This window comes from Gouania willdenowi, chromosome 3 (assembly GCF_900634775.1).
Source record: "Gouania willdenowi chromosome 3, fGouWil2.1, whole genome shotgun sequence".
Taxonomy (NCBI): domain Eukaryota; kingdom Metazoa; phylum Chordata; class Actinopteri; order Blenniiformes; family Gobiesocidae; genus Gouania; species Gouania willdenowi.
Window position 1 is genome coordinate 25560883 of NC_041046.1, and position 14883 is coordinate 25575765.

Genomic DNA, 14883 nt, shown 5'->3' on the forward strand with positions numbered 1-14883 from the left:
TGGACACTTGTATCTTTGGGGAGAAACACAAACACTTGATAGGCCGTCAGTCTATATCTGATAGAGGGACAATCACAAGAATGCTCACACCTACAGTCAATTGACGAATCCGACAAAACTCATTTGGTTTTGGACTATCAAAGCAAAGTATGCCAAGATAATGTACAAAATTCACACAACACAGTCGTTGTTATGATAGTTTCAGAGGTCAGTACCTACAACCTCCCATTGACAGTGGAATACTTCATCCATGTAATTGATTATTCACATTCCTTACTTTTAAGTGGATTAAATTTAGCATTCTCCCCTGCTCGTTATTTTCATTGCTTTAGGCATCTTGTGTCCTGCTTGAACTTTTGGTACATGTTGAATAAAGACCTGCTGCCACAATATGTCGCTTCTCATGCCATTTTGTATATTTATGTCAATATTGATCTTGAGCTCCATGACAAATATTCAAAGAGGTAGAATAAACTTAATCCATAATTTTCAGAGGATTAGCAGAATGTGCACAAACTGGTGGATTATCTACTGTACTCTCTAGATGTTCTCAGTTGTCTTTCTTTCTTACAAAAGTCTTTCCTGTTCCCTTAATGGCACTTTTCTCATTAGTCTCCTCACCTGTAGAGATATCGCATGTTACACCAATCAAATCAGATGTCAGTGGTAGAGCAGGTCGTCCAATAACCAAAGGTTTGGGGGTTCGAGTCTCGCTCTAGCAAAGTCATTGTGTCCTTGGGCAAGGCACTTTACCCACATTGCCTAGTATGAATGTGGTGTGTGAGTGAGTGTTGGTAGGAGGGATAGATGGCAGCCTCGCTTCTGTCAGTCTGCCCCAGAGTAGCTGTGGCTACAATAGTAGCTTACCACCACTGTGTGTGGAGTGAAAAAATAATGCACATCAATGTAAAGCACTTTAAGTGTCTATTATAAAGCGCTATATAAAATTTAATACATTATCATTATTGTTATTAACACGTGGGAACTTAGTTTTAATACCAATGAAATATTTCATGATGACTTTAGGGTTCAGTACATATATGTTTATATATGGCAGTTTGATCATTAAAAGACATCTGTACAATGAAAAATTCAAAGTCCACTCAGAGTCATCATAGCTTAAGTTTGCTGGCAGAAAACTCTTTGCTCTTCTTCTTCTTTGACGTTGAGTCTTTTGCACTTTTGATTTGACTCTTGACCTGATCCTGAAGCTGAGAGAAGAAGGCCTGGGAGGACCGGAGAGCTTTGTCCTTCCCATCGTCCTGAAACAGAAACACCAGGTTAGCCAGGTCACCAGTGACGCATTCAGAACTTAACCACAGTGTGCGCGTTATACTTTTTAAGCATTCTTTGGGGAGACTAGTGTGCCAGAATAATTATGGTCTCGTGAATAGCAGCTGAGCCAGTCCCACTTACACTGACCCACTTGTTAGTGGAGGTGGTAATGGTTTTGCCTATTGGTGTTTCAGTATGTTTGCATGTTAATCTAAGTTTCCTTATGTTAAAAACAAAGTGATATTTAAATCTACATTAGTTGGTATCAAATACACTCCTTACTGATGAGCCACCACTGCTTCAGTGAGAGACTACATCAACTATTGCTTACATTAAGAATTATGGTAGTGGCTACTTGATATCTAAGAGCAAATAAGATTAAAGATTGTAATAATTATATGAATTAATATCGCGCAGAAAAAAATGTTTAAAAAACTATTGGCAAATGATGTGCCCACCATGTAAAACAACATACGCACGTACCTGTGTGTGTGTGTGTGTGTGTGTATTTGGCAGTTGAGCAGTACTCGCCCACCTTGAAGGTCAAATCAACTTTATTTCATTTTATTTCCTTATTAATCATCTATTCCGACCTTAGGTGTTAAATGTATGTGCTTTTTATTTATATTTGTTGAGCATGGACTGTCGCCATGGTAACAAAAAGCCGCAAACAGGAGTTGCAGACGCAATTTTGGGGGTTAAGAATGAAAACGATAAAACAGATCCATCACTGGAAATTAGATGAACCTTCTCTACATGAATTTTCATTTAAATAAAAAAACGCCTATTGTAAACTTCATGTCACTTACTATCAAAAACAAACAAAAAAGAAAAAACAAAACAAACACCGATTTGTGCATGCGAACGCTTTCCTGAAGAAGAAAGTAAAACCATCTTTTTTTTTTTTTTTTTTAAAGGGTTTTGGGGTTTAATTATTTCCATTTTGTTGGAGAGTTCATTTTAATAATGTGTAATACTTGCAAAAGTTGTTTTCAACTGTTGGTGATTCCTACTTTTAATTCTTAAAAAATGTAGATAACTTCTGATGTCCACAGTTAAGCAGAGCCGACACCGTTTGTACACTGAGCAGACTGATAGAACATGATCACCTTGAGTATCGTGGCTTTGCCTCCTTTGGTGAGTTTCTTCAGATTTTCGGTGATTTCAGCCTTCGACTGCTTTTTGTTTTCTCCAGTTTTAGCGGCCTCCTTCAGTTTCTGTCTCTTTTCTTTCTCTTTGATTTTCAGCCGTTTCAGGGTCTTTTTCTTTCGCCTCTCGCGGTTTCGGTCAGTCGGCGTCTTCTCAGCCTCACCCAGAATCTCTCCTGCCTTGTTCTTCTCCTTTGGTTGGAAAACAAGTGTTATTACAGACATCTATTTCAATGAAAACAGTCAAATAACCATGCATATGTAGCTTTACGTGTACAAATCTCAACTGACGTACCTTGATTTCTTCTGGGGCGAGCAGTGTAGCGTCACTGGTGCTAACAGGAGCCACTTCCTCCATAGTGATGGATGGTAAGTTGGAAACCACTTTGACCTCAGGAACACGCTGCAGAGAGAGAGAAAGTTTTTTTTAGAAGCTAAACCAGTTAAAATGAAACTACTACTTCATATGCTTCACATGAGCGGGTATTCTAAGCAAAGAACCCCACCCAAAGAATCCATTAAAACCTCAATGTTTTGACAATCATATTCTCCATACACCCAATAGCCCATAGGTCCCTACAGTAGGAGAGAAACTCACTGGTTTGGGTGTGAAATGGAAATTAGAAAGAGCGTCCAACTTTAGGAAGAGCGAGTCCATAAGCTTTTCGATTTCTCCATGTGCTGGGTTCTCCTGCTCCTCAGTCTTTTGCTGCAAACACAACAGAAAACAAACCCATGTGAGGCTCCTTTTTTTTAGAAACTTAATAGAAGCATGAACATGTGGAAAAAGTCAAACCTGAGACTGTTTCAGGTATTCTTGCTCGTATATTTCAGCCAGGCTCTGTTTGCTCTTCTCATGGTCCAAAGATAACCTCTTCTTGTATTCAAACACCTCCTCTTTGGGTTTCTCTTTACGGACGACATCGTCAAACGCCTTCGAGAAGCACAAGTAAAAAGCCCAGAGGTGAAAACCTGACATTGATAATAAACATCCATTTTTATTTTAATGCACATAAATTAATCAAACCTGGTCCTTAATTCTTTGTTTGATGATGTCTTCCAGCTGCAGTGTGGTTTCCTCTGTCATTGTAGGAGCTGAACATAAACAATATGTTCGTTTTCAGAAAACGCACACACAAAAAACTATTAGTTTTTCCTTATGTATTTTTTAACAAACACTGCGCTTTAGTGAGATGTGATAAAAACAATGATTGTAGAACTCACCCATCCTGGACGCTTGTTCAAACTCTACGTCTTCCTCCAACATGCTGTTCTCAGGGCGTGTCTGTGCAGTCACCTCACCAGACAGCTGCCAGGGCTTATCGGCCAGAGCGGCATTCTCCATTTCTTTAATCTTCTCTGACATCTACAAATCAGTACAATGATGGAAAATTATTCAGAAAAAACAGTAACTAAACCGCCAACAACAGCTTCTTCTTTCCAAAAGCAATAATCACTCTGAACTCTCACATGCACTGATCTAGTAGTATAGTATAGTCATACCCACAGACTCTCCTTAGGCACTTTTTAAAACACTATCATGTAATACCATTGAACTGTATATATATAAATAATGTGCTATGCACATGTATCTCAGACACTGTATTTAGCACTGTAGTTATTTATTTTTTCATGCAAAATGTACATACAGTACTCTGCATGATTGTTCACTTTACCTCCTTTCTTGTACTATTTCCTGTGTTTATATTGTGTATATTATTTCTTACAGTTTTGCACTGTTATTGGCTTTTTTTAATCTCATCGCACATGTATACAGTGACAATAAAGGCATTCTATCTTCAAAAATGAATGTATTTGGATGTGAAGTAGTGTTGTATTGATTCTTGTTTAACTCTTGACATTTCAGTCAAAGTATTACAATTTGGTGAACTTTGTTGTAAAAATGTATGAGTGACTGTCCTCTATGGGTTGAGAGAATTCTAAATACAGAGGTATTGAGAAGGTAGTTAGCATAGCACACATACATTTTTCTGTGGAGATTTTATAGTATAAACTGGGCGTGTCTTAACTGCTCCAGGAGCCCCACCCATAATCAAGGCATTTTTTGAGTTTTCAGCCTAGATGCACATCAGCCAACACCTCTGGGTTTAGCTAAAGTCAGAACTTTGCCAAAGTATAACTGAGGAGTAACTTGTTCGTTTACAAAACAAAACAAGTGCATTTGGTGCTATTGTTTCCCTATAACTCCTACACACACATTAGGAATCTGTGCGAAGGAAAACAGTGTATTATGTGATGGATTTACAAAGTGCAGAAAGAGTATAGAAATTTCTAATGTCTAAATAATTATAACAGAATCTTTAAAATTGGCAGTAGATTTTAGCCTGACTTTACAAGAGACAAACAAAAAACGCCAACAATAAAAATCTGGTTACTTTTTCTTGACGTTTTTCAAACGATGACTTGGTTACAGACTTGTCAGAACTGGCAGCTTTTCCTCCAAAAATGTCCTCCATGTCCTCTCCCTCAGTGTCCTCCTCCTCCTCCTCCTCCTCAGACAGGTTAAATGTCACTTTCTTGCGAGACACTTTTGAATGAATATTCTCGTCAACACTGATGAAAGATAGACAACGTAAAAAACAAATCACTGAAGTCAAACAAGCCCCTGAATATACATTTTACAGTATACAGATCACACTTACTCATCTTCTTGATCACCATAATCATCATCATCATCTTCTTCTTCTTCTTCTGCATCTTCCTCCGGGCTGCCATCCTCTTCCTCTGACTGCTCATTGGTCTTCGCTGGTTCTCCATCCACAGCATCAAAGAAGTCTGTGTACTTCAAATTTCTGGAGCTCTTTGCCTGCCGACACAATCAGTATGTCACAAACCACATGTGCCAGTTCCACTGACAAAGGCACATGAGAAAACACTTACACTTCTACTCGCTGATTTTTTGGAGGACGTCATTTGCTCAAGGTCAAGGTCATCATCATAATCAGAGGGAAGGTCTTGAAAATAGTCTACTCCATCCTCGTCATCATCTTTCTGCCCTTCCTGCTTGTCCATATCATCAAGAAATGACTCCATCTCTGACAGTTTGAAGAACTTATCGTCCACCTCAGAAGGAATGACTTTCATTTTGGACCCTTTCTGTCCAGTTGGTTTTTTCTGTTTCTCTTTTTTCTCCAACGCATCCACATCAAAATCTAAATCTGAGTCCTCCTCCGAGTCATTCTCTGCTCTCTTCACCCCCTTTGGGGCTTTCTTCTTCACTGGTTTGGGTTCTGATTCTTCCGGGTCCTCATCTGAAAGCCCACCATCGTCCTGTCCTTCCTCCTCTTCTTTTTCCTCCTCCAGCACTGTTAGCGTCTCGTCTGATAAAGCCTCATCAATGGAGCCTCTAAAGTGTTTCAACATGGCACAGTTCTGCAGCTCAAGCTCCTGCCATATCTGCTCCTCATCAAATTCATCCACCAGCAGCTGAACCAACGGGCTGCCTTTGTACTGGGTGGGTTCCTCAGCTTTATGGAGGTCATACAGTGTCTTAGTGAGGGAGGTGAAGTCTGCAGCAAGTCCATCCTGAAGACTGTACAGAGGGTAAACATAGTCAGCACAGGGCCTCTGCTTTATTGTACATACATTTTATGAGGGGTGTCCCAATCCGATATTGATATTGGATATCGGTCCGATATCAGGCAGAAAACAAATATCGGATTTCATCGGACTGCATCTAAAATCCCTATTATATATATTTATTCAATTGTAGAATACTGTAGATATTATGTAACCAATTGGTTAATAATAAATGGGTCAGTTTTTCTCATACCTAAATGGTAAATGGACTTGATTTATATAGCGCTTTATCACCACACTGAAGCGCTTTACATATCAGCTCATTCACCCAATCACTCTCACATTCACACACCAGTGGGACAGGACTACCATGCAAGGCGCTAGTCGACCACTGGGAGCAACTTAGGGTTCAGTGTCTTGCCCAAGGACCTGACACATAGTCAGGTCGAACCCCCAACCTCTCGATCAGAAGACGACCTTCTACCACCTGAGCCACGGTCGCCCTACTGCCTACTTATGACCTACTGTTGTTGACTATTGTTCTCTGTTTGAGTGACATCACTTGATCAAGCCTTTTCTAACATTCCACACTACAAAATAAGTAATAAAAGTATGTATGATTTGTGCCGATATCGTATCGTATCTGTCATCAATACACAAGGCTACAAAATCGGTATCGTATCCGAAGTGAAAAAGATGTTTTATGCCCTTTCTGTCATAACAACACGTTTTTTTTTTTAGTGACAAAAACACAAAATATGCATTTAAAAAAAAAAAAAAGAGGTGCAAAGTGGAACATTTGATACGAAGTTATTACAGACTTGTGTAGGTCAATAATTGATAGAAACATTGATTTTGAGGCTTTATTACTTTTAGAGCGATGAACATTTATATAAACTACATTATGAGCTTATAACAAAACAGTACCCTTCATCTTCATCCCATCTAAAACTTGTTTTTCCTGTATTTTGAAGGTAGATAATTAGATTTATTAGGTATATTTATGGAAAAACCATAGTTAAATGTCAGGATAAGAGTATATGCAAAACATGCGGTTATAATCGGAGTCAATGGGAACAAATCGGTCCGGAACTCAAAAAGTGTGGGTGCATTTTACATCTCCTGTACTATACATGTTACAATAAAAGTGTTTCAGGAATTATGAAGATGACAATTAAAAAAACCTCCTGGATAAAGTCCATACAATTAGGCATTTAACTGAATGAAATATTGAGATTAAAACACTGAATCAATCATTATTTTCGTACACATAACATATCCCTGAAGTCTATTCTTAATATTGTCTATGTTTAACACGTGGACTTCTGATCGTTAACTGCTTTAAAACTCATGCAGTTAGCTTTAGCTCGTTCAGCTGGCGGCTAATTCCTCCCACAGAATTCCACATTAGAGGAAACACTAAACACTACAACCAGGAAAACACTCGCCTGAGAAGATCCTCCGGCTGTGCTGTGTTGTTGTTTAGCCTCCTCACACACTCTTCTAAGACTTTAGGTACACCCAAACCCGCCATGATGTTGCTCACGCGTGGAGCTCCGGAGCCGTCCGCGTGTGTCGCAGGTAAACAGGCTCCCCCAGAAACACCTCCCGCCGCTGCTGTTTGGTTCCTACACAACAACATGGCGTCCGCGGTGCTGAAGGTTGCTGGTGAGTTTGTGTTTGTTATTTAACGACTTATCGTTGGCGTCTCTATGCTGCATTTAATATGATAAACACAGACATATATATGTTATTTCCTGCACACTTTAATAGCTGTGTAAACTGTCACTAACTAACCATTAGCTTTAGTGCTTTGCTGCTCTGCTTACAGGTGTGGAAAAAGCAAAAATTAATAGTTTTCTTATTTAATTGAACCTTTCACCTTTTTGTAAAATTGTAAATCTGCTACACGTAAAATTTTAGTCGAAATGTGAAGTTGTTTGATTCAAAGCGATGTTGGTTCTATGTGTAATTCTTGTTAATGTTATTAGAAAGGCACAATTTTCCATAACGTGTATATAAAAACAAAGTCAGAAACAGAACAGATGCAGGACAGACATGGACAACTGACAGCCCTGGGTCTGATGTTGTGTGGCCTCCATAGTAAATGCAGAAAAAAACACCCAAAATTACAGAGAAATATACCAAAGGACAAGAAAAATGCACAAAATGACTCCAGAAACGCCCAAAACGATCAGTGTTAATTTAGTCGACCAAATGTTTGCGTCATAGTAGAGATGTAACGATTAATCGTAAGGCAGTTAAAAATCGATTCATAGGTATCACGGTTGATATCGATTTTCTGACAATTGAATCGCAGTACTTTTTTTAACCAGCAGAGGGCGCTATCCGGAAGTGTTGGCGGTGGGCGGAGTCTGCTAATACTTTCTTTCTGGCTGCCTTCTACTCTTAAATATGTTAATAAATGATTCATTACCCCTTTAGCACCGAAAGAATATCTGTAATATTACTTGAATATCTGTAAAAGTCACGTTTTTCTATTAGCTCTGTCTGCTAGCATAGCTTCTCTTCTTCACTGCAAGATATTTGCATGCCAACCGACCACTGTGTTACCAGCGCCCTCTGCTGGTCCAAACAAATATGACGTAAATCAGTGCAATGACGGTTTTTTGTTTTTTTTTTAAAGTCCAATTGTTAAGGCACAAAATACATTTTCAGTTGCACTTTTAAAAGAAAAAGAACTATTATGCAGTTTTGCATTGTTTATTGTCGAACCAGAATTTAAATTAATAGGCTTCATTTTCATTTGTATTATTCCTTTATTTATTTAATTCAAGATTTATTTTTAGTTAAATTGCATTGTTTTGAATAGTTTATCAAGGAATTCTTTTGACAATGATAAATATAAGGAAAATAATACAGTATTTTCTAAAAAATTTGTCTACAGTCCCATTTTGTAAATGAAAAAATCGTGAGAGAATCGTATCGTGAACCCAGTATCGTGAATCGAATCGTATCGGGAGTTGAGTGAATCGTTACATCGCTACGTCATAGTTTTTGTAGACTAAACTACATCAAAATATAATTACTTTTTTGTCGATAATAAAAACTAAACAATAATTTTGTCTTGTGGTTCAGAACCTACACGTTGGTTATCAGATTTGTCTGTGTGTATTTAATAACAATGATAATATCCAATATCCAATATAGTCAGCTATTTCTATAACATATTTAGTCAACAAAAGTCTATTGTCAATTAGTTGAGTCAAAGTAGACGAAGAAGATAGTCCTGATGATTACATTTGGACTAAAACTAAGTTTCATTCTCGTTAAAAGACTATGACTAAAACTAAATCAAAATTTGCAAAACAGCACAGAAAATGACAAACAAATACACAAAAGGATGAGAAAATACACACAATTACAAAAAAATTAAAAATACACCGAATGACTTCACAAATACATAATGACAACAATAAGAATATATATATATTTAAAATTACAGTGAAAAAACACACAAAATACTCCGATTGGTTACTATTTTAAATGCTGACATGAATGTTGATAATGTGGTCCTTGGATCAGACAATTACATTTTTGTGGCCCTTGCTTTGATAACAGTTGCCCATCTGATCACCTGAAACAGAGAAGAGAGAGAAGGCACTGACTGCAGAAAAACATGACACATTATTATCAAGTCAGCCTGTCTTGGCCTTGGGCCTCACTCCCAGTGGCCTAATCAATACTTATTATAAAGGTGACGAATGTCTTCCCATTTATTGGTAAGCTAACAGCAACTCCAAGGTCTGTAAATGTGACCGTTCACAGACGAGCCTATGTCCGCTCTCGCGGTTAGGTTAGGTTAGGTTATGTTATGACATCTTTGTCCCGTTTTTCCATCTGATTGTCACAGATAGTTTTCAATGGATGCGTAACTGCAGCGTAACTGCTGCAAAACAGCAAAGCAGCTGATAGGTTTCCATTAAAGTCAATGTGTCATTTCCATCGCATGCGAATCTGCTCCAGCACAGCACCGTAACTGATGAGTCATGCTGCTGCCCTCTGCAGCAAATACACAGCACTTCTATTCTTGCTGGACGCTGGAGCTGTGCTGCAGTAAGTTAACAAAAATAAGCCAGTGCGGGACAGGAAGTAGTACATAGACAGAATAAAATACCCAGATTATTTTCAAAATAAAATACTGCGTGTTCAAATCTCCTGATTCTGACTCTGTGCTGCAGTAAGTTAACAAAAATAAGCCAGTGCGGGACAGGAAGTAGTACATAGACAGAATAAAATATCCAGATTATTTTCAAAATAAAATACTGCATGTTCAAATCTCCTGATTCTGACTCTGTGCTGACACGTCACTCTTCTATTGCAGTACGTTTGAACAGATGCACCAGCGTTGCTCTCAGGGCACATTCGTCCACAACACCCATCCATCAGGGTGTCCCGGGCTCCGTATGGAAGCTGGGCCGGCTCAATCACATTGCCATTGCCGTCCCTAACATGGAGAAGGCTACTGCTTTGTACAGGGACGTACTGGGAGCCACGGTGAGCGACATGGTGCCTCTGCCTGAGCACGGCGTCTACACAGTGTTTGTGGAGCTCGGCAACACCAAACTGGAACTGCTCCATCCTCTGGGAGAGAAGAGCCCCATCGCTGGCTTCCTGCAGAAGAACAAGTCTGGAGGAATGCACCACATATGTATTGAGGTGAGATAGCACTGATAGAACTTTATATGAGATACGCTCTAAGCAGGGCAGAGTGTTGGTGTTTCTTTTATTTTTTTATTTATTTTTTCTGTTGTAGGCCTTGGCACAATGTAACTTTAGCTACATGCCTGGTTCCAACACTCACACACAACTGTGCACTGTTGTCACATGATGCAGTTGGCCAGACTGGATCATTCATGATCTATGGCCAAATCACGGTTGTGCCAGCCTTCTAATTGAAGAGAGCAGATCTTTTCTCTCATAATGAATCCAGCAAGTTCATTTTATCATCTTTTTACTGGAATAATATGTTAAGGTTTCATCTATTCAGACAACTTTTTACAGGAAATTTACTTTGAAATGTACTTTAATCTCCTGACATGTTTCGACTGTCAACTGTCAGTCTTCTTCAGAGGCATCTAATGATTGCTTTGATGTATCCCTGTGCGTTCTTTCATAAGGAAAGCATCAAAGCATCTGCTGATCGCTTTCATGTGTCCTCATGAGCAGTCGAAACATTAAAGTACATTTCAAAGTGAATATCCTAAAAAAGGTTGTGTGAATAAATGAAACCTTAACATATTATGATCTGTTCTCCCCTTTCACTTTTTAACACTTCATTTTTATAGCCACCTGCGTATGTGCTTAGTTTTAGCAACAAGCCAGTCTCTTCAAAACTTCACTTCTGACTCAGTAAAAAAGTCATAAGTCAAAAGTGTTTAACTTTACTCATGACTACAACTAGAACAAGAACACATAGTCATCAACATCCCCTGCCAAAAAAAAAAACGGAACAAGGGCAATAACTCTGGAAAAAATGGATGCGCGCTTCTCATTTTCAAACTCCATCTAGGTATTGATACCCTGAAGCCACACACCAAATTTGGTTATCGTATCTTAAACAGTTTCTGAGAAATGTTGTCCCCTTTAACTCGGATGGACGTAGCTCAAACCTATATCCCTCTTCCACACTTTGTGGCAGGGGATAATAAACGTACAGTGAGAGCTACATCTATATATTTATCAATATGAAATATTGAGCATAAAGGGACTTAAACATTCAGAGGCAACTCAAGTGTTTATTATGTATGATCATTGATCACTTTAGCATTGTGTTGTACTATCTGCTGCCTCTTGGATGAGGTCAGTCTTGAGATATTATGTAATAGATATAGGATATGAGGTGCTCATATCTGCTACCACATGTTCTCATACATTATCAAATGTCCTGGTTTCTCCACTTCTCCTGTGTCACCGAAAGTCTCTATGGGCCCAAATAATGAATCTGGAACAATGTTTGTTTTTCTCTTTATTTTTGCATCCAGGAAACACATCAAGGCTCAGACCAGTCGTCTTAAGAAAGGAACTAAAATTCCGATGTTTGTTTTTTTTTTTTTTGTTGCTTATTTGTTCTTGTGCTTTTTTTAAGGCCCAAAAGTCCTACATCAGGGGTGTCAAACTCATTTTAGTTCAAGGGCCAAATACGGACCAGTTCGATCACAAGTGGTCGCAGGTTTTTGGCAGGAAAATGAACAATTTCAACATTAATGTGCCCAAGTTTGCACTTCCAGTTATAAAGTATAGAGGGCATAAATAATATCTTAGCAATAAGTTACAAATACTTAAATGTCCTTTGATTTTTTTTTTTATTTAATTTAGGAAGATTTTGTGAAAAAATGTAAGAAAAATTGTGGGATTTTGGAAAAAATTAGATTTCTTTCAACAACAACAACAACTGAATTATTAGGTAATTTTAATGATTCATGTTTTCTCTGTCAGTTTCACTTTCTCCTGCGGGCCGAATCGGATGCCCTTCATCTACAGCTCCTGATCCATAATGGTACAAGTTTACGTGTTAAAAAGTGACATGTTCCCTTTTCTCCACTGAGAGGCACTTGTGGACCAACTCTGCTGTGCAAACCACACTTCAGTAAAGGCTGCTTTAGTAATTGTAAATTTGTTGTTTTTTTGTTTTTTAAAAAAAAGGTAAATCTTAAAACAAACATGGAGGTTTATGCTGAACCGTCCAGCACACAATAGACTATAGAATGACTAACCAACGTTGGCTAAATAATTAACTGATTGTCTCTCATCTGCAGGTTGATAACATCAACTCTGCAATAGCTGATCTAAAAGCAAAGAACATCAGAACTCTGTCGGCAGAGCCTCGAACAGGCGCTCATGGGAAACCAGTCATGTTCCTCCACCCTAAAGACTGTGATGGTGTACTGGTGGAGCTGGAAGAGGCCTGAGTTTAACCAGCACGAACACGTTTCACTGCTAGTTTTTAACCAACGCCCTTCATTGTCATCATGTATAATTTGTTTTTCTCTTTGTCCAACCAAGCTATCATAAAGTCACTCCAATCAAGAAATGAAAAGGTTATCCAGTTTCTTTTTTTTATCACACACTATTATAATCAGATTTCTGTATTAATAAAGTTTTTTTTTTTAAATATCTGGGCTAGTGTTCAACAATTCGTGATGTATCACTCAGCAGTGAATTCAGAGCAGGTGTGTGAGACCAGAGCAATCCAAGAAAAAGATCTTCATATGACCTCCTAAGTACACAATAAAGACAGGGTTTCTACAGCTTCAGCCAAACTAAATTCAACACTTCACAGTAAACGTAATTGGGGGAAAAACCGCTACATCAATTACATAGGGTTAGGGTACATTTTTTCTTCTAGTGCAGACGTGCAACTGGCGGCATCCAAAATAAACACACAAAAATACACAAATTGACAGTAAAATACACAAAAAACAGACTAAAATAATCAAAATCATTCCAAAAACACAAGATGACTCAAATCTATAAACAAGATTTTTCCATGTTGTTTATATATTTTTAAAAAACAAAATGAAATTTACCATTTATTTTGAAAACTTGTGCTAAAATTTAAGACATTTCAATGACAATAAAGGCCTTATTTTTAGATTCATGAATTTAATGCCTTTTAAGGATCCACAGGAACCCTAAAAGACACAAGACACTTATCGGTACATGAGTAAATAATTTACTTCTATCTACAGATGTGTGGACTTGAGCTTATGGGAGAGTTTGACTCAACCGATCAAATGGTTTTATATAAACTATGGTGGATTTTAGAATGTGAGGAGAAAAACCACTGGTAGACTGGTAGCAGACATAGTGATTGTCTAGATGAGTCATAGCCCTGCTCACCACTGGTTATTTACCTCAGCTCACTTTCATTTCCTATTTCTGATAAAAATATATATATATTTTTTAGTGCAACGCATTTCAGTTTAATCAAATTAAAAAGACATTAGGCTATGTCACGGAAGTAGATTCGTGTGTATTATTCAATCAAAAAAAATGTTTTTAAATCCAAAAAAACTTCTAAATTAAAACTTCAATCAAAATAAATATTTTCAATCAAAGAAAAAAAAAGTGTTCAAATGCAAAAGAAAAAATAATTTTAAAAATTAATATTTGAGACCCAAATAAATGCATTTCAACACTTTTTTTTCTTTGTTTAAATTTTTTTTTATTGAAGTCATCTTTTTGTATTTGGGCCATATTATGAGTAGTACATCTGTGTCTTTATTTATTCAATCACAAAAAAGAAAACATTTCAATCAAATAAAGATTCAATCAAAAAAAAAAAAAATTCCAAAGAAATGTTGTGTTCAAATGCAATTGTTTGGGTCTCAAATGTTTTTTGTTTTTGCATTTGAACACTTTTTCTTTGAAAATATTTACTTTTGATTGAAGTGATTTATTTTTTTATATTGAATAATGATGTAAATCTACCTTCATACTGTCATTTGTAAAGTGAGGGTTTACAAATGTCAAATTCTGTAGTTCCTAAAGTCAAAAAAATTATATTAATTTACTCAACATTAAAACCTGAACTGTTTTTAGTGCGTACATTATCTGTGTCAATCTAAATAGTTTGTGTGTGTGAACTGTTCAGTGTATCCCTAGCTTTCACTCTGTGTTCTATAAGCCTAATATAGAGGGTAGATCAGTTATTAATGTTGGCTGATTTACTGATGCATACATTTAAGTCCCTGTAGCTGCAGCCTGGGTTATATTGGGTCACTGCTAGAGGGCGTACCAGTAAACTTCATCCCTGGAAAACAGGATTACGGAATGTTTAAGTGACGTGAGATGTACTTTTCCAGTACAAGGATCAACAAAACGGGACTTTTCCTTATTGCTTAGATTTTTATGAGCGCAATGAAAATTAAATCCCCGACTTAAAAAAATTAACAAT

General features: G+C 37.5%; 2 protein-coding genes across 2 annotated transcripts; one reads left to right on the forward strand and one right to left on the reverse strand.

The window, feature by feature from the left end:
• Positions 1-1028: 1028 nt before the first annotated feature.
• Positions 1029-7539, reverse strand: mphosph10 (M-phase phosphoprotein 10 (U3 small nucleolar ribonucleoprotein)). Its single transcript, XM_028443301.1, has 11 exons — positions 7412-7539; positions 5325-5976; positions 5087-5250; positions 4820-4997; positions 3648-3789; positions 3451-3518; positions 3220-3357; positions 3022-3132; positions 2719-2826; positions 2385-2615; positions 1029-1262 (listed from the first exon to the last, which is right to left on the reverse strand). The coding sequence occupies exons 1-11, from the start codon at positions 7495-7497 to the stop codon at positions 1113-1115; spliced, it is 2028 nt and encodes a 675-aa protein (XP_028299102.1). The 5' UTR covers positions 7498-7539; the 3' UTR covers positions 1029-1112.
• On the forward strand, positions 7481-13023 carry mcee (methylmalonyl CoA epimerase). Its single transcript, XM_028443302.1, has 3 exons — positions 7481-7631; positions 10309-10643; positions 12743-13023. The coding sequence occupies exons 1-3, from the start codon at positions 7496-7498 to the stop codon at positions 12893-12895; spliced, it is 624 nt and encodes a 207-aa protein (XP_028299103.1). The 5' UTR covers positions 7481-7495; the 3' UTR covers positions 12896-13023.
• Positions 13024-14883: the final 1860 nt, after the last annotated feature.